The 24,054-nt window shown below is 38.4% G+C and overlaps 1 protein-coding gene across 2 annotated transcripts in view; it reads left to right on the forward strand.

Annotated features, from left to right (window-relative positions):
* UGP (UDP-glucose pyrophosphorylase) overlaps nt 1-24,054 on the forward strand; it is a 443,603-nt gene that overhangs the window by 7,854 nt on the left and 411,695 nt on the right. For both annotated transcript variants that reach the window (XM_090376515.1, XM_090376514.1), the window contains exon 2: nt 17,581-17,709. In XM_090376515.1, the coding sequence (XP_090232641.1) occupies nt 17,581-17,709 (129 nt within the window). The remainder of the gene's footprint in view (nt 1-17,580; nt 17,710-24,054) is intronic.

A 24,054-nucleotide genomic window follows, 5' to 3' on the forward strand; every position in this document is an offset into this window, starting at 1 on the left:
GAGCAATCAGGAACCAGACATGATATTGCCAAGGGGAATGTCTCTGTGTGTGTGTGCGATGTAAGGAGTGCGAGGAAATCAGGCGCCAACTCGGCATTGTTATGGACTTATATGAGAGCTTGAAGGACAGGGTGGATGTCCTCGAAGGATTTAAATTGAGGGGCCCATCAAGCTCTCAGCTGCCCACATCAATGCCAGAGCTTGCACTTGAACATCACTCAACACAGCGGCAACCCCCAAGGTAGAATGCGCTGGTCCCGAAGGAACTAGTTGTAGGTGACTATTGTCAGGGAAATGGGGAACATATTATGCAAAAAGAATAGATGGAATAGAACCAGGGTATGTCTGCCAGGGGCAAAGGTTAATGACGTTGTAGGGCAGATATCATCCTTTAAGGGCACAAAGGGTGATATTGTTGTATATGTTGGCACTAATATTATTAAGAGTAGGAGACCGGCAGAATTACTTAACAAGTACAAGACAATGCTGAAAAAAAGCTGTGAGTTAGGGTTAAATTGGAATGTGTCTGCAATTCTACCCAGACACGATAGGAGGGAGTATATGATGAGAGCTTTTTCGATCAATGCTGCCCTGGGAGAGATTGTGCAAGGCTCAAGGGGTAGAATTTTTCTCAGCCTGGTCTGTGCTTGTTAAGAGGAGAGACTGCTTCCACAGGGATGGGATACACTTAAATAGAAAGGGTGTAAGAATATTTGCTGATGCTATCGAGGCAGAGTTAGGTGGGTCGGAAAACTGCTAGCTTGGGGGGATACACGGACTAATAGATTAACAGTAGCCGCTGGCAGAGGTAAAAGTGATTCTTGCACTACTCCTATTGAAATGCAATTGAGCAGCAGCCTGGAAAGCAAGGCAGTGGGAATTTCCAGGACTGCTGGTGTCATAGTGGAACAAGTAAATACATGGACTGTGTTAGGGTAACTAAGAGTAGAAACAGGTGCATGTATACTTGCATGTACGCCAATGCTAGGAGTATAGTTAATAAATTCTATGAGCTTGAAGTGCTAGTCAAGACATCAAAGGCAGATATTGTTGGGATATCAGAGATATGGTGTCACACAGACATAAGCAGTGCAGAACTGGATTTTGGGGAGCACAATGTGTACCGAAAGGATAGACAGGACAGGAAGGGAGGAGAGGTTATGCTGTTAGTTAAGGAACACATAAAATCTAAGGAAGTGTATCCAATTGGTGTGGGTGGACAGTGCAATGTTGAGTCTGTTTGGTGTGACATAAGCACTGGGAAAGGAAAAATGAGAGTAGGTTTGTGTTATAGGCCTAATCAATCTGATGAGTATAATGAGCAATTGTGCATAGAAATAGTGGGCCAGTAAATTAGTGTCTTATAATGGGGGGATTTTAATTTCCCAGATATTGACTGGAATTTGTGGGTTGATCACTGACACACTAGCAAGGCTTTTGCGGATTTATTGGATGATTGTTTTTTACAGCAGCATATTCAGGAGGCAATTGGGGGAGTAATACTCTTGATCTGATTATCAGTAGTGATTCTTCATGCATCAAGAATCTTCAGATAAAGGAACCACTAGGTAGCAGTGATCACAGTGTGCTGAAGTGGGATTTACTCAAAGAGGTAACTATCATCAAGGATAAAGGGAAGGATTTTTGCTTTCGTAAAGGTGACTACGGTGGTCTGAGACAGTATATAAATTCTATATGGTGGAACCACTAGCGTAGCTACCCTCTTTCGGGCCTGGAGGCAAAGATCATGTTTGAGCCCATACTTAATGATAATTGCAAAAACAGGAGACAGCCAAAGATGCCAAGCCCCCTAAAGGGCCCGGGAGGCAATTGCCTTGCCTGCCAACATGGTAGCTGTGCCACTGGGTAGAACCGACTGATGATGTTACCAACAGCAAATTCAAAATGGGAAGCATTCAAAGAATTAATCTTGGAAGCTACTAGGCTTTTCATACCAACAAAGAAATATTGTTCAAGATTTAGGCCTAAATGGATGTCAGATGAACTAATTAGACATGTGACAGAGAAGAAAAATGCATGGGATACATATAAATTAACATGTGACACAGAAGCCTATGATAGATATAAGCTGGTCTGTAACCAAGTTACAAAGGAGGTTAGGCAGGCGAAGGCAGATTATGAGAAATCTTTGGCAAAGGATGCAAAGAAAAACAGCAAAGAGTTCTTTACTTATGTAAACCCTAGAAGGAAGGGGATGATTCAGATTGGTCCACTTGATATCCACGGTTCAACTGTTGATGATCCTGCTCAGGTAGCTAACAAACTAAATGAATATTTTGTATCGACATTCACACATGAGGAGTTATTCAGGAAGGGGAATGCCAGAGGTGTATTCAACTCTGGCAGTAAGCTTACTATCCAGTTATAGTAAAGGAGGCAGCAAAGGAAGTAAGCAAACCCTTAGCCATAATTATGAGAGCTTCCTTAGACTCAGGGGAGGTATCCATGGACTGGAGATGTGCAAATGTGACCCCAATCCACAAAGGAGGATCAAAGGGGGAGACAGATAATTACAGACCTGTTAGTTTAACTTCTGTTCCAGGGAAATTAATGGAATCACTGATTAAAGAAGCATTGCAGGATCATCTAGACAAGACTTCAGGTATAGCTCGGACCCAGCACGGGTTTGCTAAGGGGAAGTCTTGTTTGACTAATTTTATTGGATACTATGATGTAGTCAGAAAGTCACAAATGATGTAGTCACAAAAGAATAACTTTTATATCATATATTTGGCTCTTAGAAAAGCCTTTGATACTGTTGCACATGGAAAACTGCCGCACAAATTGGAGCAGTGTGGCATTGGAAGCAAATTGGTGCTATGGATAAAGGGATGGCTGAGTGGGAGCAGATAGAGATTGGAAATAAATGGACACTGCTCTTTGTGGACTAATGTTATTAGTAGAGTCCCTCAGGGTTCAGTGTTGGGTCCATTGTTGTTTTCTGTATTTATAAATGATATTGACGATGGTATATCACGCTTAATGTCCAAGTTTGCAGATGATACAAAGGTTGGCAGGGTTGTTAAGAACACCACTGACGCTATGCTGCTGCTGCAACAGGATTTGGAAAAGTTGAGCAGATGGGTTTAGAGGTGGCAAATGAAGTTTAACATTGACAAATGTAAAGTACTACATATGGGAAACAGTAACCCCAGAGAAACGTACCAACTCTGTGGTATTCCACTGACAGTAGTAGAGAATGAAAAGGACCTGGGGTTAATTGTGCAGGCAGATATGAAGTTTTCTGACAGTGCAGACAGTCTGCAAGACTCGTGGTGTCTTGTCAATGATATACATGAATTTTTCTAGCGGGGACAAGGACGTGATTATCCCCTTGTATAAGGCAATGGTCAGGCCACACCTTGAGTACTATATACAGGTCTGGAGACCTCATTTTAATAAGGATGTGGAGCTGTTGGAACGAGTACAGAGAAGGGCAACAAGATTAGTGAATGGAACAAAGAGTTGCTCTTACGAAGAAAGGCTTATGTTTTGCAAATTACAGTGTCTGGAGACTAGGCACCGGCAAGGTGATCTGATTTAGGTGTATAAAGCTTTGAATGGTTTGAGCATGCTCAATGTGGATGGGAGTTTTCCTCCTGCTCATCTTTAAATTCAAATTGAGGAAAGATGGTTGTAGGATTGATGTGCGGAAGTTTGCCCCTTTAGCCAGCGGGTGGTTGTTTGGCGGAACAAACTTGCATCTTTCATTGTAGAAGTTGATAGCTTAAATAGATTCAAGGCAGAACTTGACAAACATTTGGAGCGAGTGGATGCATGAAATAAGGGTTTTTTTTTTGACTGATGCTATATAAGCTTGCTTTCTTGCATCGTGTGCCTGTGCTAATGCCAAAACGACACTGCTCCTGTTAATAAGAATTGAATATTATCATAAAACTGCATTTCTGAATAAGGTCATAAAAATAAAATGCTTTTAGACATCACTGCATTATTTGATACGGCCTAGACTTGAGCATTAATAGTTTTATTATTGGAAATTTATTTTCATATGTGTGTGATCAGAAAACTTCATATCTGACTGCACAGTTACCCCCCAGTTCTCTTTCATTCTCCACTACCCTGACAGTGCAGACAGAAGCGTCTGCACTGTCAGGGTAGTGGAGAATGAAAGAGTGCAAGCAGTGCAAAAGTGCATATGTGTTGCAGTTACTCTGGGGTAACTGCTACACATATGCAGTAATTTGCATTTGTCAATGTTAAACTTCAGTTTCCACTTCTCAGGCCCATCTACCCAACTTTTCCATATCCTGTTGCAGCAACATACTGTCATTACTGTTATTAACAACCCTCCCAACCTTTGTATCATCTGCAAACTTTGACATTAAGCCTGATATACCATCATCAATATCATTGATGAATACACAAAACAATGTGCCGAACACTGAACCCTGAGGGACACCACAAATAACATTAGTCCCCGTAGAGCAATACCCATTGATTACCACTCTGTCTTGTCCCACTCAACCATTCTTTTATCTATTGTAGCAACTTGCCTTTACTGCCATACTGCTTCAATTTGTACAGTAGTCTTTCATGTGCAACAGTATCAAAAGCTTTCCTCATGTGTGAATGTAGATGCAAAATACTCATTTAGTTTGGCAGTTATCTGAAAATGATCATCTACAGTCAAACCATTGATATCAAGTGGACTAATCTGATTCATCCCCTTCCTTTTAGAGTTTATATAAGTAAAGAAGTGTTTGCTGTTTTTCTTCGCATCTACCATAGGCTTCTGTGTTGTCTGACAATTTATATGCATCCAATGCATTTTTGTTCTCTGCCACGAGTCTGATTAGTTTATCTGTCATCCATTTGGGCCTAAACCTAGAGCAGTATATCTTAGTTGGAACAAAAAGCCTAGTAGCTGCCAAAATTGCTTCCTTGAATGCTTCCCATTTAGAATTTGCCCGTTGGTAACATCATCAGTTGGTCCCACTGTATAGAATATAAAAAATCTCTGAGAACATTGTGGTCACCTTTACAAAAGTAAAAACTCTTCCTTTTACCCCTGATAGTAGTTACATCTTTAAGTATATCCCACATCAGTACACTGTGATCACTGCCACTTAGTAGTTCCTTTATCTGTAAATTCTTAATGCATGAATAATCACTGCTGATAGTCAGATCAAAAGTGTTACACTCTCATGTTGCCTCTCTAACATGCTGCTGTAGAAAATGATCATCCTATAAATCCACAAAAGCTTTGCTTGTGTGTGTGACAACCCACAAGTTCCAGTCTATATTTGGAAAGTTAAAATCCCCTATTATAAGACACGCTGATTTACTGGCCCACTCTATTTCTCAGTATAATTGTTAGTTGTACTGATCAGAGTCATTAGGCCTATAATTTTCCCCAGGGTCTCACATCTGGTGAGTATAGGCTTGGCAAATCCAGGGTCCTGAGCTGGATATCATCATTCTTCTCTTTCTTGCTTTTTTGGTGATTTCCTTCTACTTCTCTCTCTCTATCTTTGGTTAACGCGGGAATTTTTTTTTTTTTTTTTGGCTGGTGCAGCATAAGCCGCAGGCTTCCTTCCACCATATGGCTAATAATAATTATAATGAACGCCTACCCTCACTTTTGCTTTCCCAGTGCTTATGTCACACCAAACTGACTCAACATTGCACTGTCCATTTATGTCAACTGGATGCACTTCCTTAGATTTTGAGTTTCTTAACTAACAGCGTAACCTCTCCTCCCTTCCTTTCCTGTCTATCCTTTCTGTACACATTGTACTCTCCAAATTCCAATTCTGCATACTTCATATCTGGGTGGCATCATGTCTCCGATATCCCAACAATATCCACCTTGGATGTCTTAACCAGCATATCAAATTCATCAGATTTATTTACTATACTCCTAGCATTGGTGTACATGCAAGTATACATGCGCCTGCTCTTACTCTTAGTTACTCTTAGTTATATATTTACTTGTTTCATGACCCCCAGCAACTGGCTTTCTGGGCTGCTTCTCATTCCAATAGAAGCAGTGCAAGAATCATTTCCACCTCTGCCTGCGGCTACTGTTAATCTATTAGTCTGTGAATCTTCACAAGCTAGCAGTTTGGGGGGATTCACAGCAAATATTCTTGCACTCCTTCTGTTTAAGTGTATCCCATCCTTGTAGAAGCAGCCTCCCCTGTTAACAAGCACAGACCATGCTGAGAAATTCTATCCCATGAGCCCTGCACAATCTCTCCATAGCCAAATTGATTGACAAGGTTCTCATCATATACTCCCTCCTATCGTGACTGGACAGGATTCTTTCGAACTTGGGAAGCATTGAATTTTGATTTTATTTCAGTACTGTGTTGAAATACATTCGAAGTCCCATAGTGTTATTTTCATATCTTTTTTTTTTTTTTTTTTTCAAAAATTATGAAACTTCATTTGTGGAGGAAATTGTCCGTCACACTGTCTTCCTCAAGCAAAAAGTTGATAAAGGCCAGCATGTCATTGTACAATAATTTAAACAAATCAGTTGCGTTTTAACTTATCTTTGCTACAAAATTTTTAGGGCTAAAGCCTCAAACTATGAGAAATTTAGACTGATATTATTTTGTGCAAATGCATCATCAACTTAAAGCTGAATTTAAAGATAAAACAAAGTTTATATGTTGGGCATCGTCTCATGTTGTGAAATTCTTCACAACAAAATGCTTTCCTCTTATAATGTTATTTCAAATAAGTAACATTTCCCCATTAGAGAAGTATAAAAACAAGCTGCAGTAAGTACACGTTGGCACTAATGATATTAAGAGTAGGAGACCGGCGGAATTACTTAACAAGTACAGGTCACTGATGAAAAAAAGCTGTGAATTAGGGTTGAATTTGAAAGTGTCTGCAATTCTGCCCAGACACGATAGGAGGGAGTATATGATGAGAGCCCTGTCGATCAATTCGGCCCTGGAAAGATTGTGCAGGGTCAAGGGGTAGAATTTTTTTCAGCCTGGTCTGTACTTGTTAACAGGAGAGACTGCTTCTACAGGGATGGGATACACTTAAATAGAAAGGGTGCAAGAATGTTTGCTGATGCTATCGAGGCAGTGTTAGGTGGGTCGGAAAACTGCTAGATAGGAGGGATACAAGGACTAATAGATTAACAGTAGCCACTGGCAGAGGAGAAAGTGATTCTTGCACTGCTTCTATTGGAATGAGCAGCAGCCTGGAAAATAAGATGCAGGATATTTCAGAGACTGCTGGGAATCATGGGGGTACAAGTAAACACATGGGTTGTGTTAGGGTGGCTAAGAGGAAGAGCAGGTGCATGTATACTTGCGTGTACACCAATGCTAGGAGTTTAGTAAATAAATTTGATGAATTTGAGGTATTGCTCAAAACATCAAAGGCAGATATTGTTGTGATTTCAGAGACGTGGTGTCACACAGATATAGGGAATGCAGAACTGGAATTTGGGGAGTACAATGTTTACAGAAAGGATAGACAGGATAGGAAGGGAGGAGGGGTTAAGAAACACATAAAATCCAAGGAAGTGAAGCCAGTCAACATCGCTGGACAGTGCAGTGTCGAGTCAGTTTGGTGTGACATAAGCATTGGGAGATCAAAATTGAGAGTAGGAGTGTGCTATAGGCCTAATGACTCTGATGAGTATAATAAGAAACTGTAAAGAGAAAGAGTGGGCCAGTAAATCAGAGAGTCTTATAATGGGGGATTTTAATTTCCCAGATATTGACTGGAATTTGGGGGCTGGTCACTCACACACTAGCAAGGCTTTTGTGGATTTATTGGATGATTGTTTTCTACATCGGCATGTTCGGGAGGCAACTAGAGGGAGTAATACTCTTGATTTGATTATCAGTAGTGATTCTTCATACATTAAGAATCTGCAGATAAATGAACCATTAGGTGGCAGTGATCACAGTGTGCTGAAGTGGGATTTACTCAAAGAGGTAACTACCATAAGGGTAAAGGGAAGGGGTATTGCTTTCATAAAGGCGACTACGATGGACTGAGACAGTATTTAAATTCTATACAGTGGGATCAACTGATGATGTTACCAACAGCAAATTCAAAATGGGAAGCATTCAAAGAACTTATCTTGGAAGCTACTAGGCTTTACATACCAACTAAGAAATATTGTTCAAGGTTTAGGCCTAAATGGATGTCAGATGAACTAATGAGGTATATGGCAGAGAAGAAAAAGGCATGGGATACATACAAATTAACATGTGACACAGAAGCCAATGATAGATAAAAGTTGATCTGTAACCAAGTTACAAAGGAGGTTAGGCAGGCGAAGGCAGATTACGAGAAATCCTTGGCAAGGGATGTGAAGAAAAACAGTAAAGAGTTCTTTACTTATGTAAACTCTAGAAGGAAGGGGATGAATCAGATTGGTCCACTTGATATCGATGGGTAAACTGTTGATGATCCTGCTCAGGTAGCTAACAAACTAAATGAATATTTTGCATCGACATTCACACATGAGGAGTTATTCAGCGAGGGGAATGCCAGAGGTGTATTCAACTCTGGCAGTAAGCTAGAGAATCTTGTAATAACTGAGAGTAAAGTGCAGGAGAAATTGTTGAAGATAAACACAAGAAAGGCACCTGGGGTGGATGGGATCTATCCGTTTATATTAAAGGAGTCAGCAAAGGAAGTAACCAAACCCTTAGCCATAATTATGAGAGCTTCCTTGGACTCAGGGGAGGTACCCATGGACTGGAGATGTGCAAATGTGACCCCAATTCACAAAGGCTGACACAAGTAATTATAGACCTGTGAGTTTAACTTCTGTTCCCGGAAAATTAATGGAGGCACTGGTTAAAGAAGCACTGCAGGATCATCTAGACAAGACTTCAGTTATAGCTCGGACACAGTATGGTTTTGTTAAGGGGAAGTCTTGCCTGACCAATTTGATTGGATACTATGATGCAGTCACAAAATAACTGGATGCAGGGAATAACTTTGATATTTTATACTTGGATCTTAGAAAGGCTTTTGATACTGTTGCACAAATTGGAGCAGTGTGGCATTGGAGGCAAGTTGCTGCTATGGATAAAGGGGTGGTTGAGGGGGAGAAGACAGAGAGTGGTAATCAATGGACACTGCTCATCGTGGACTAATGTTATTAGTGGAGTCCCTCAGGGTTCAGTATTGGGTCCTTTATTGTTTTCTGTATTTATAAATGATATTGATGATGGTATATCAAGCTTAATGTCCAAGTTTGCAGACGATACGAAGGTTGGCAGGGTTGTCAAGGACACTACTGACACTATGCTGCTGCAACAGGATCTGGAAAGGTTGAGCAGATGGGCTGAGAGGTGGCAAATGAAGTTTAACATTGACAAATGTAAAGTACTACATTTGTCAATGTTAGAGAATGAAAGGGACCTGGGGGTGGTTGTGCAGGCAGATATGAAGTTCTCTGAGCAGTGCAGACTGGCTGCAAGAGTAGCTCATGGTGTATTGTAAATGATATATAGGAATTTTTCTAGCAGGGATAAGGAGGTGATTATTCCCTTGTATAAGGCAATGGTCAGGCCACACCTAGAGTACTGTATACAAGCCTGGAGGCCTCATTTCAAGAAGGATGTAGAGCTGCTGGAACGAGTACAGAGAAGGGCAACAAAATTAGTGAATGGAACAAAGGGGTGCTCTTACGAAGGAAGGCTAAAGTTTTGCGAATTACAGTGTCTGGAGACTAGGCACCAGCGAGGTGATCTGATAGAGGTGTACAAAGCCTTGAATGGTTTGAGCATGCTCAATGCTGATGGAATTCTTCCTCTTGCTCAGAATAATCACCTGAGAGGGCATAAATTCAAATTGAGGAAGGACAGATGTAGGATAGATGTGCGGAAATTTGCCTTTAGCCAGCAGGTGGTTGGTAGGTGGAACAGACTTCCATCCCTTGTCGTGGAAGTTGATAGCCTAAATAAGTTTAAGGCTCAGCTGGACAGGTATTTCGAACGAACAGAGGGGTGAAGTGGAAGTGGTTATTTATTTAGTTTACTTTATTTTTTTTTGGCTGATGCTGCATAAGCTTGCTTTCTTGCATCAAATGCCTCTACTAATGCTAATGCTAAAATTCTAGACTTAAACTTATTTAGCCCTTATAAAATTATAAGGGGTAATTAAGTCCAAGAGTGAAAGTTAAGGGCTAAATAAGTTACAACCCAGTTGTCAGCTCTTGTACCTTGGGTACCGACCCAACCACCAATGTGATGCCAAATAGTATTGAAATATTACCATCTGGATGATACTATTTCACGGCTATTTGGAATTGGGAATAAGTTTACTTTCTCAAATAAGATCACTTATTTAACAAGTACAAGGCAATGTTTGAGAAAAAAGTCGCAAATTAGGATTAAATTTGAAAATGTCTGCAATTCTGGAGGGAATCACCAAAAAAGAGAAGAATGATGATATCTAGCTCATCTGGGGAGCCCCTGGGGGTTATGTGTATATTATAACAATATCAGAGACGTGCCACTGAGACAAAAGGGATGCAGAATTCGAATATCGGGAGTACAATGTGTACAGTAAGGACAAACAGGACAGGAGGGGTTGGTTGGGGTTATAAGAATCATTAAATCTAAGGCAGTGCATCCAGTTTGCATTATGGCCAGTACAATGTTGAGTCAGTTTGTGACATAACACTGGAAAAACAAAAATGCAAATAGGAATTTGTTATAGGCCTAATTTTTTGTGAAGAGCATAATGAACAACGATACAGAGAAATAGTTTGATGTTTGTGGAGCAATCAGGAATGGGACATGATATTGCCAAGGGTAATGTCTTTGTGTGTGCACGATGTAAGGAAATCGGGGAGTATATTGTGCAAAAAGGATTGGTGGAACAGGACCAGGGTATGTCTGCCAGGGGCAAACGTTGATGACGTGGGGTTACTTAGGAGACAGTGGGATTACTTAACAAGCACAGGTCAATATTGAAAAAAAAAGCCGTGTTGTGTACTAGTACACTTGATTGAAGTGTACAAGGCCTTGAATGGTTTGAGCATGCTCAGTGCTGATGGGATTCTTTCTCTTGCTCAGAATAATCACCTGAGAGGGTATAAATTCAAATTGAGGTAAGACAGTTATAGGATAAATATGTGGAAGTTACCTTTAGCCAGCAGGTGGTTGATTGCTGGAACAAACTTCCATCTGTTGTTGTTGAAGTTGATAGCTTAAGATTCAAGCCAGAACTATACAAACATTTGAGTGAATGGATGGGTGAAATGAGAAAGGTTTTTTTTTTTCTTTTATTGGCTGATGCTGTCTAAGCTTGCTTTCTTGCATCATATGCCTTTACTAATGCAAATATTAATGCTAAACAAGGGGCAGCAAATCAGAATATCTGTAATGGTGGATTTTAACATTCCAGATATTGACTGGAACTTCTGGGTTTGCCACTTACAGACTAGCAAGACCTTTAGAGAGTCGACGAGAGAGAGAGAGAGAGAGAGAGATCAATACTCTTGAACTGATTGTCAGCAGTGATTCTTTGTGCATTTAGAATCTGCTGATAAAAGAACAATTAGATGGCAATGATCACAGTGTATTGATGTGGGATTTACTTGAAGATGTAACTGTCATAAAGGGTAAAGGGAAGGGCTTTTGTTTTCATAAAAGTGGCTACAGTGGTCTCAGACAGTTTTTAAATTCTGTACAGTGGGACCAACAGTAAATTCTAAATTGGAAGAATTCAATGAAATAATTATGGAATATACTAAGCTTTACATACCAAGAAATGTTAAAGCTGAGAAAATGGATGTCACATGAACTAACGAGATTCATGGCAGTGAAGAAAAATGGTTTGCATATAAGTTAACAGGTGATACCGAAGCCTGTGATACATAAACTAGTCTGCAGTCAAGTCACAAAGCAAGTTAAGCAGGCTAATGCAGATTTTGTAAACACCACACAGAGAGAATAAATCACATTGGTCCTCTTGATATAAGTGTTTTAGCTTTGGATGATCCTGCTCAGGTTGCCGATAAACTGAATATGTATTTTGCTTTTACATTCATACACAAGGAGTTTTGAGAGAAGGAGATGCCAAAAGTTTATCAAACTCTGACATGGAACTAAATTATTTTGTGATAAGTGAGAAGAAAAAGAGAAATTGTTGACGCTAAACATAAAATTGACACCAGGGTGGATAGAATATATCCAGTTATATTAAGAGAGGCAGCAAAATAGGTATGCAAACCTTTAATCTTGATTATGAGCATCCCTGGATTCAGGGCATGGCCCTGTGGAATGGCAATGTGCAATTATATACCTCCACTTCACAAAGGGGGGTATCAGAAGGAGACATGAATAATTATAGACCTTTATTGAAACTTATATTAAAGGGAAAATAATGGAGTCACTGATTAAAGAAATAATGCAGGACTGTCGAAATAGGAATGCAATTATACCTTAGTCACAGCATGGATTTATTAAGGGGAAATCTTGTCTGACCAGTTTGATTGGATGCTATCAGGTAATAACAAAGGAACTGGATGCAAAAAGTAATTTTGCTATCATGTATTTAGATTTTGGGAAAGCTTTTGATATTGTTGCACATAAAAGATTGCTGTTAAAACTGAAGCATTGTGGCATTAAGGCCAAGTTACTGCTACGGATAAAGATGGTTGAGTGGGAGAAGACAGAGTGGCTATCAGTGGACACCGCCTTTGTGGATAAATGTTATTAGTGGAGTCTCTAGGGTTCAATATAAAAAACAACAGTGCTGCCCCATTGTTGTTGTCTATGTTTATTAATGATATTGATGAAGGTATATCAGGCTTAATGTCTTAGTCGACAGAAGTAGGTACGGTGGTTAATAAGAGTAATCAGGGTATGTTACTGCAGCAAGATCTAGACAAATTAGGCAGATTGATTGAGAAGTGACAGTTAAGTTTATCATTGACAAGCACAAGGTACTGTATTTAGGTAGCAGTATATTCAAGATTAATGTACCAAATCTGTGGTACTACACTCAGGGTAGTGGAAAAGGAAAAACACATGGAGGTAATTGTGCAGTCAGATATGACGTTCTCAGAGCAGTGCAGATAGGCTCTCTGGAGAGCACATAGGGTTTTGTCAATGATATACAGAAATTTTGCTAGTAGGGATAAGGTCATAATTATTATGTGGTATAGGGCAATGATCAGATCACACCTTGAGTACTGCATATATAGATCTGGAGGCCTCATTTTAGGAAGGGTGTAGAACTGCTGGTATGGGTACCAGCAGTTCTACACCAGGGCATCAAGATTTGTGAGGGGAAAAAAGGAGTACTCTTACCAAGAAAGGCTTCATTCTGCAAATTGCAGCATCTGGAGACCAGGCATGTGCAATGTAATCTTATAGAGGTGTTCATGGCTTTTAATAGATTGGGCAAGCTCAGTGACTATTGTATCTTTCCTATTGTTCATGCTATGGTTATGAGGGGACAAATTCAAATTGATGAAGGACGACTGCAAATAGATGTGTGGAAGTTTGCCTTCAGTCGGTGGAGTTGTTCATTATTGAAACAAACTTCCATCTGTGTATAATTCTGTAATGGAGATATTTTACTTATTCAAAGTATAGGAGGAAGGTAACTCATTGTGAATGATTTATCACAATATGAGAGTTATAATAATGACACCTAATGTACAAACTTTGTAATGTCTTGAAATTTATCCATGAACTAATGATGCTTTTGAACAAAATAATATAACTTCTTTTTATTGAACTTCTTTTGATATTATAATTTTCATAAATGTTTTATTAATAGTAGTAGTAGAGGCATGTGATGCAAGAAAGCAAGTGTATGAGCTTAATGTCAAAAAAAAAAAAAAAAAAAAATCACACCATTCCCTCCAAATGCCTGTCCAGTTCCTCCTTAAATTTATTCAACCTATCAACTTCCACAACGACAGATGGAGTTTGTTCCAGCAATTAACCACCCGCTGGCTAAAGGCAAATTTCCGCACATCTGTTCTACATCTGTCCTTTCTTAATTTGAATTTATGCCCCCTTAGGTTTGTAATCTGAACAAGTGGAAGGATCCCATCAGAATTCAGCATGCTCAACCCATTCAAGGCCTTATACACCTCAATCAGATCACCGTGCAGGTGCCTAGTCTCCAGCCACTGCAATTTGCAGAACTTAGCCCCCCTTTTGGTAAGAGGATTCCTTCATTCCCTTCACCAGACTTGTTGCCCTTCTCTGTACACGCTCAAGAAAATCTACACCTTTCCTAAAATGAGGCCTCCAGACCTGTACGCAGTACTCAAAGCGTGGCCTGACCATTGCCTTATACAAAGGAATAATCACTCCTTTTCCCTGCTAGCAAAATTCCTGTATAACATTGACAAAACCTCATGACTTGCTCAGAAAACTTCATATCTGACTGCACAATTACTCTCAGGTCTTTTTCATTTTCTACCACCTTAATTGTAGTATCACACAGTTGTACATTCTTCTGGTGTTACTTCTATTCATATGCAGTACTTTGCATTTGTCAATGTTAAACTTCAGTTGCCACTTCTCAGCCCAGCTGCCGAAATATTCTAGATCCTGGTGCAGTAGCACACTGCCATTACTGTCATTAACAATCCTGCCAACCTTTGTGTTATCTGCAAACTTTGACACTAACCCTGATATACCTTCATCAATATCATTGATAAATATACAAAACAACAGTGGGCCCAACATCAAACCCTGTGGAACTCCACTAATAACATTAGTTCACAAAGTGCAGCGTCCATTGATTATCATCCTCTGTCTTCTCCCACTCAACCACCCTTTTATCCATTGTAGCAAGTTACCCTTAATACCATTCTGCTGCAATTTGTACAGTAGTCTTCCATGCACAACAGTGTCAAAAGCTTTTCTGAAATACAAGTATATGATATCAAAATTATGTTTTGCATCCAGTTCCTTTGTAACTACATGGTATCCAATCATATTTGTCAGACAAGATTTTCCCTTAACAAACCCATGCTGTGTTTGATTAATTGCTGCAGTCTTGTCTAGATGATCCTGCAATGCATCTTTAACCAGTGATTCCACTATTTTACCCGGAACAGAAGTTAAACTAACTGGTCTGTAATTACTCATGTCACCCTTCGATCCTCCTTTGTGAATTGGGGACACATTTGCACATCTCCAGTCCGTGGGGACCTCCCCTGAGTCCAAGGATGCTCTCATAATTATGGCTAAGGGTTTCCTTAATTCCTTTTCCGCCTCCTTTAATATAACTCGATAAATCCCATCCACCCGAGGTGCCTTTTTTTTTGTTTAACTTCAATATAACTGGTAATATAAACTGGAGAGATCCTATCCACCCCAGGTGCCTCTCTTATGTTTAACTTCAACAATTTCTCCTCCACTTTGCTCTCAGTTATTACAAAATCATTAAGCATCCTGCTACAATTTGAGAACCTTCTGGCATTTTCCTTCCTTAATAACTCCTCATGTGTGAATCTAGATGCAAACTACTCATTAGTTTGTTTGCTATCTGAGCAGGATCATCAACAGCTGAACCATCAATATCAAGTGGACCAATCTTATTCATCCCCTTCCTTTTAGAGGAAGGGGATGAATAAGATTGTTAAAGAAGTAAAGAAATCCTTAATGGTTTTTCTTAGCATCTTTTTCCAAAGATTTCTCGTAATCTACCTTCGCTTGCCTAATCTCCTTTGTGACTTGATTACAGACCAGCTTATATCTGCCATAAGCTTCTGCGTTGGCTGAAAATTTATATGCATCCCATGCATTTTTCTTCTCTGCCACATGTGTCATTAGTTCATTTGACAACCATTTAGGCCTAAACCTTGAACAATATTTATTAATAGGTATGAAACTTCTAGTAGCTTCGACGATTAATTTCTTGAATGCTTCCCACTTAGAATTTTCTGTTGGTAACATATTAGTTGGTCCCACTGTATAGAATTTAAAAACTGTCTATGACCACTGTAGTCACCTTTACGGAAGCAAAAACCCTTTCCTTTACCCATGATGGTAATTATATCTTTAAGTAAATCCCACATCAGTACACTGTGATCATTGCCACCTAGTGGTTCCTTTATCTGCAAATTCTTAATACACGAATGATCACTGCTGATAACCAGATCAAGAGTATTATCCTCTCAGGTTGCCTCTCGGACATGCTGCTGCAGAAAACAATCATCCAATAAATACACAAAAGTCTTGCTAGTGTGTGAGTGACCAACCCCAAGTTTCAGTCAATATCTGGGAAGTTAAAATCCCCAATTATAAGATATTCTGATTTACTAGCCCACTCTGTTTCTCTGTACAATTGTTGATTGTACTCATTTGAGTCATTAGGCCTATAACACACTTCTACTCTTTAAGGGTGTAGTGAAGGTGAAAGTGGTGGCAAATTATAGAAAAATTACTATTCTATAGCAATATCTATTAGAGATGCCTGATCAGTTAAGTGAGAAAAGGTTGTCACTTTGTAACAGTGATTATATTTTTATATAATCACTCCAATGCATATTTTTATTGGCTGGTACAGCACAAGCCATAGGCTTCCTTGCACCATGTAGCCATTAGTAATACTAATTAAGTTAGAAAGAAAAGTGATAGAGAACTTACATTGTGCTCAGGGAAAGCAGTAGTCATTGTGGATATGAAGAGTCAGTATTGTGTAGGTTATAAGTTAAGTATGAAACTTAAAGAGGTATAACACCAGAGAATGCTTATGGTGCATTATGACCAACGTAGTCCATGCACCATTAAACCCTAACACAACCAACCAACCAAATGCATAAACTTACCTTTAGTAGCATTTACTATAGTTGACATAATTTTTTATACCACTTTTATATCTATTTGACTATGCAATGTTTTGTGTAGTGTTTTGTGAAATGCTATGTTTGTTCTATTATTATTAATATAATAAATAAATAAATTGTTTTTTGTGTTATTGTTTTTTTCGCCTTAGAAATACTATAAAAGTACTATTTTTAATCTTAAAAACTCCTTTTTTGATGCCTATTATTTGAATCATATATGCAACCAATACAATGCATTTTGTATTGGTCACTTATCATTTATGATATGCAACTAATACAAAAGCTTTCAATATCATTTATGAAAATTAGAAGCAGGAGGGAGATCCAGCACAAGGGATCACCAATTGTTATACTGTTCCACCCTCAAGAATGATTATTTATGATAGCCCTCTGTCTCCTATCTTTTAGTCAGCACGTGATACAGCAAAGGTTGTCATTCATTAAGGATAAGTCATACCTGACCAATCTGATAAATTACTGTACTGGTCTAACATTTGGATGCAGCTAATAATTTTGACAATTCATATCTAGGCATAGCAAGCTTTTGATTTTTCCTCATATCAAAAATAATGTCTTTCTTTCTTATAAGTTCCTTTTGCTTCTGTTATTATGAAGTACAATTGTTTTTTTCTCTGTATTTTTTTTGTACTTTGAATTGTATTTGAAAATAAAGGGGTGTTATTAATTTTGGCAAAGTTCAGTGAAAGTCAACTTTTTATATTATTTTAGTTAAATGTTTAGTGCTACATATGATAAAATATTTAATTATTTTTAAGGCCTTTGGAAAACAAAGAAAAATTAGTGATACGACAGAATTTAAGGAATTAACTAAGCGGGATGCTCAAATACAGTTGGCACACGAACTTGAAAAACTGTTGCATACGGCACCGACATCAGAGAGAGAGGTAAATTAAAACTATATTGCTTTATAATTTGTCATTAAGAAGTATTATTCTGATTATATAAGTCACTTCAAAAAAATCTTTTTATAACAAGTGTTAAGATAAATAGAAAGAATTTTAAATAAATTGTTTTTATGAGAGGTGTTATTTTTAATAGTAAACAAAAATGTAGATTTAGACTTCTTTTTATAATTATTAAAAAAATGCTGCATTTTATAATTGCCTTCAGTGAAAGACATATCTCACTATCAGAAATTACATACATAAAATAATGTTATTGACTTTCTTAGAATTTAATGAATTAGCAACCCAGTTGTACTTTTTCTACCGTAATAATACTTTTTTTTTGGTTTGATTATTCCTTGGTTATTTAGTTGATTTTTATTTGCCAAACAGTTTCTAAAAAGGAAAAATTTATTGTTTGGATCTTTTATCCCACTAATCACATATTAAACTACAGTTATAATTCTTTCAGTTTGATGAAAAGAATTGTTATTGAATAACTTTAAACACCCATTCAGTAGTAATGGAATATACGAACCTAGAATGATGTTAGAATCACTTTAATGTTTAAAAAATAGAAATTCACTAACATACAGATAAGTTAGTGTTTTTAATTTTCAACTTATCTGAATAAAAACTAAGACAGATTAATTTTTTTCCATTGTCATTTTGTATGGATTTTTATATTTGTAAATACAGAGCTTTTTTTTTTTTTCGAGGGCTGTATAAAGAAATGACTACAAACTAGTGGGGAACATTGCTCATTGGAATTTTCACTTGGTCAACTACAGTGTTAGTACACTACTGGCAAGGCAAACTGCAGTTAATGACATTTGTTAGTGTCATGAAACATTATTGTGTCAAGCAAATTTTTGTTATTTTAATTAAATGTTTAGTGCTACATATGATAAAAGATTAAATTATTTTTAAGGAATTTGTAAAACATAAAAATTAGTGATACGACAGAATTTAAGGAATCAAGTAAGCACATCGTCTTTTAACAACAAATTAGAAATAAAACTTCGGAGATTACACTAAACTAACGGGACATATAACAGTTTGACTTACACTGTGCCTCTTATGTTTTGGATGTAAATAAACACTCGACTACATAGTGTTATGTGATTTCTCTGTAAAATTATGTTATTTTTGTAGAACCATAATTTGATTACTGTTTATGGCTCTATTTTCATCACTTCAATAACAACAACACTTGCTTTGCTTGTTACATGAATGCATAGAGGAAGATTTATTTGATTGATATGTTTGCTTTTGCCTTATCTTAAGAAATCTTAATTTCTTAAGTCTTCAATAGTAGATTTAAGAAATTAAGTCAATGTTGTAAATGAACTGAGAACGATGTTTCTTATCTTAAGAAATTAATAAATCCTTAATTTTTTAAGATAAGAAAATAGACAAATTATGCACTTCCCTCCTCTCATAGGTAACTATTCAGTTTACCTTTAATTTCTTTAAATTGTCAGTCTGAACTGCTTGTGGAGACAACTTGTTCCAGTAATCAAGAACTTGCTGCCTAAAAGAAAACTTTCTACAACCTAGGCTAAACCTCTTCCCCTGTAATTTGATTTTTATAGCCTCTAATTCTGGAATTCTTTATAACATTGAAAATTCTGCCTTCGTACATTTTACTACCCCTCTCAGAGCCTTCTAAACCTTAATCAAGTCCCCTCTAAGGTGTCTAGTTGCCAAGCACTGTAGCTGACATAATCAAAGTCATATCTTCTATAGTTGCCCTTTTGCTGATCTCACTATGTGAGTTGCTCTTCTTTGAATGATGCCTTCAAAAAGCCCAGTATCCTTTTTCAGATGAAGTATTCTAAATGCAGTCTTACATTTGCCTTGTACAGTGTAATTATGTCCTCCCTATTGCTATAGGAATGATGTTGTTTGATAAATCATCAATATGACACCATGGGCTTTCTTGGCTGCCTCTACACTGTTTAGAAAACTTCATATCTGCCTATATCATAACTCCTAGATCCTTTTCATCCTCTAGTGTTTTTAGTTTAACCCCAACAAGAGTACAAAATATTTTGGAGGCTGCTATTCCCCGAATGTAAGAACTTGCATTTTTCTTCATTAAAACATAGCTACTACTTTCCTGACAGTTCTTGAAGTCTGTTCAAGTCATCCCGAAGGAGTCCTGCTTGGCACTGATAATTAACAACTCTGCAAATTTTGAAATCATGCCCGATATCCCTTTGTCAATGTTGTAAATGAAAATCAGAAATAACAATGGTCCAAGAACCGATCTTTGCAGGACTTCACTTCTGACATTACTCCAATCTGAAGATTATCCATTAATCGCAACTCTCTGCTTCTGCCCTGCATCCACCCTGTGATCCATCTTAGAATCTTTCTAGTAATCCCTACATGTTCCACCTTATACAATAACCTCTCATGTGGGACTGAGTCAAATGACTTGCTAAAATCCAAATAACCTATGTTGGAATTGTTCCCTGCATCCAGCTCATGAGTAACTGTGTTAAAATAACTTACCATGTTTATTAAAGATGATTTTTCCCTTAACAGAACCATGGTGGTTGTCCTTCAGAATGCCATTTTTATCTAAATGTCCCTGGATTGCACTCTTAATCATTGCCTCCATGATTTCCCTGCCACTGTAGTCAGACTAACTGGTCTTTAATTATCAATTTCTCTCTTAGAACCAACTTTATATATTGGTGATGCATTCGCACTTCTCTAATCGAAAGGAATCTCTCCCTTTTTTGCTCTGTTAGACTGGTCAGTTCTGTATTCATCCATCCATCTTGGCGTCCTCCCTGTGCTATGTTTTCTAAATGATATACATGCATTCCTGGCTTCTGTGATTAATGCTTTAAAGGTATTCCATATTTCTAATGTATTTTCTCTCCCCCTACAATGTGGCCAATTGATAGATGCCAATTGATAGATGATTACTTTAAACTGTTATAGTCTCTTTTTCCTGAAATTAAAATCTGTTGCCTTTTTCTTTAACTACTGCACATCTTCCTCCATCACCCAACTATCAACTGTGTGAAATCACTATTTCCCAATAATTCCCAATTAGATTCCAAACACTCTGTGTAGATCATTCACAGAAATCTCAGCTACAACATCATAATTGCACATTTTTAGGCGCCTCCATAGCCAGGTGGGAAGGAGCAGCAGTGCGTAGCACACGCTTCTTGATTAGACCGGGGTTCGAGCCCGTCACCACCAAATACGGAGGATGCGGAAAGGTCAGGGAATTACCACCGCATATCCCGGAGCAATATGGCCTTAGTTGCTAATGCTCCTAAAAACCAAATAACAAACAAGCCACATTTTTAGGCACACAAAGCACAACCTGAAAAACACCTAGGAGACCTTAGCAGTCACCATCCATTATGGGGAAACCATAACCTGGACAAGCGAGGGCAGACTATCAAAAAATTACTTGATCAACACAATCTGATAACTCTCAGTAATGGAGCACACACACTCTTATACTCATCTTCCTACAGGATCTATTTTAGCTATTGATGTCTCTCTATGATCAGCAACCATATATCCTCTATTTAGATGGACTATTCACAGCAGTCTACTGGGCAGTGATCACTACCCTGTGATATGTTGCATTGATACAAACATTCCCCACCTTTCTTACCAGATTGCCAAATGGAACTTTTCTGAAGCTGAATGGGACATATACAAGCAGCTAGCAACACTAGAAGAAAAGCAGGTCCAACAAGTGCCCATAAACCTAGCAGTAGAATATATATCTAACCAAATACTTCAAGCAGCGGACAAAGCGATTCCAAAACAATCCACAAAAATATTGGCTTGCTCAAAAAGTGTGGTGGAATGATGAATGTAGTGCAGCTAAAGAACAGAGCATGGAACATTTTCAAAGAGTTCCCAACAACAGTAAACCTCATTTGCTTTAAACAGGCAAGGGCAAAGGTAAAACATGTTAGACAGACTAGCAAAAAGGGAAGTATGGAGGTGTTTTGCTTCCCAATTACAAGAACGACAAAAACCCAAAAAATATGTGCCAAAATATAAAGCCTTGAATGGTTTGAGCATGCTCAATGCTGATGGGATTCTGCCTCTTGCTCAGAATAATCACCTGAGAGGGCATAAATTCAAATTGAGGAAAGACAGATGTAGGATAGATGTCCGGAAATTTGTCTTTAGCCAGCGTGTAGTTGGTTGGTGGAACAGACTTCCATCCCTTGTTGTGGAAGTTGATAGCCTAAATAAATTTAAGGCTCAGCTGGACGAATGAACGGAGGGGTGAAGTGGAAGTTTTTTTTTTTTTTTCTGGTTGATGCTGCATAAGCTTGCTTTCTTGCATCATATGCCTCTACTGATGCTAATGCTAAATACAGCAAATGTATGCAAAACACCCACATGTCAAGTGTATCCCATGTTCACTGTCATTGGCTATGGCATTACAAAACCAGAGGAGATTCAGACACTCTGTGTAGATCATTTACGGAAATCTCAGCTATGACATCGTATTTGCCACATTTTCAGTCACACAAAGCACAAGCTGAAAAACACTTAATCAATTTTGAATCTGCATCCAGTGCTGCCTACAATCATCCCTTCACAATGTCATATTTGCACCATGCTGTAGCCTCCACTAAACTCAGTGCAGCAGGGCCAGATGGAATACATTACATCATGATAGCAAAACTTACTGAACTGGCACTCAAGACACTGTTACTCCTCTACAACAGAATATTCAAAGGAAGCATTTTTCCTGACAAATGGCCCCATGCTTACGTTTTGACATTTCCAAAATCAGGAAAAGATCTTGGAAATCTGCAACATTATCGATCTATTGCACTCACCAGCTGTATGAGCAAGGTCATGGAAAAAAATGATCAATGCCTGGCTATCCTGGCATAACTCTCGACCTTTTGATTAAGACAGAAACAAATGTTTGTTTCTGTCTTAATCAAAAGGTCGAGAGTGTCCTTGAACATATAAAAATGTTCCGGATTACGTGTCTTAAAAATCTTAAGAGTTCTATCAGGCACAATTTGGGGAGCTGACCATTACACAATATTATATCCTTCATATGGAAAGAACACCTTGCCATGGTCTTCTTTGACACTGTTTGGAGATATGGTATAATGCGAACCCCATACTATTTGGGATTACGCGGACACCTATCAGAGTTTATCAGAAACTTCCTACACCACTGCTCATTTCAAGTTAGCGTTTACAACCACTGATCTTCAAAGTTCATCCTTGAAGAAGGGATCCCACAAGGATCAGTGCTAAGTGCCACCTTCTTTAATATAATAATGAATTCAATAACACAGGATCTGTCACTACCATGTATGCCGATGGCTTCAGTATCACCTGCCATTTGCCTAATATGCAAATGGAGAGAAAGACAGTTGCAAGGTGCCTTCAACAAATAGCTAAATGGTTCAAGAACAATAGATTTCACCTCTCAGACCAAAAAACGATTGGAATATATTTCTGTAGGAAGTGTAACTTACATCTGTACAAGACCCAGAACTTCAACTAGAAAATCAAATCATACCAGTAGTCCCTAGTGCTTTCTTGGTTTGATATTTGACCAAAAACTCCCCTTCCATGAACATATAAAAATGCTCCGGATTACCTGTCTTAAAAAGCTAAACATTTTAAGAGTTCTATCAGGCACGATTTGGGGAGCTAACCATTACATGCTATTATATTTGTACCATGCATTAATATGGTCACGTCTAGACTACAGTTCTGTAGTCTAGACGTGACCATATTGTGCTTGGTATAAAGTGCTTGGTATAGCCCTGCTATACCAAGCACTTTATGTTGACTGGATCCCGTACACCACAGTGCTCTTCCTCTTGCACTGGGGGCATACCTTACATCACTGGTTTAGAGCTTATATGCCGAAGCATGTGAAACCTCTTTGCAGCTACCAGACAAATGCTCTTACTAAACTATGCAGCAAAACTCAAAGGGCATCCAAACCATCCCACTTGGAATGGACTTTCTCTCCTAAATGGGAAAGCCTTTACAGAGCTTATCCATCTATAAACCCACCAACCAGAATACGTCTTTGCTCACTGCAGGCTGCCTGGCAAATTGACCTTAGTAAGATACAGCTGTCTACTGCATCTCATACAATCCCACCTTGGATGCATCATATACTGCTGTGTGACTTTTCATTCACAGCCTGGAAGAAAACACACCTTGTCCCAACAGAACATACTGCAAATACATGTCACACTGAGAACCCAGCATGGCCAGTACACACCAATCTACACAGATGGTTCTAAAATTGATGGTCATGTTGGTACAGCAGCATTATTTCCCAACATTATTCAAGAAACT

This window comes from Mastigoproctus giganteus, chromosome 6 (genome assembly GCF_048544385.1).
Source record: "Mastigoproctus giganteus isolate SK-2022 chromosome 6, ASM4854438v1, whole genome shotgun sequence".
In the NCBI taxonomy this organism is placed as follows: domain Eukaryota; kingdom Metazoa; phylum Arthropoda; class Arachnida; order Uropygi; family Thelyphonidae; genus Mastigoproctus; species Mastigoproctus giganteus.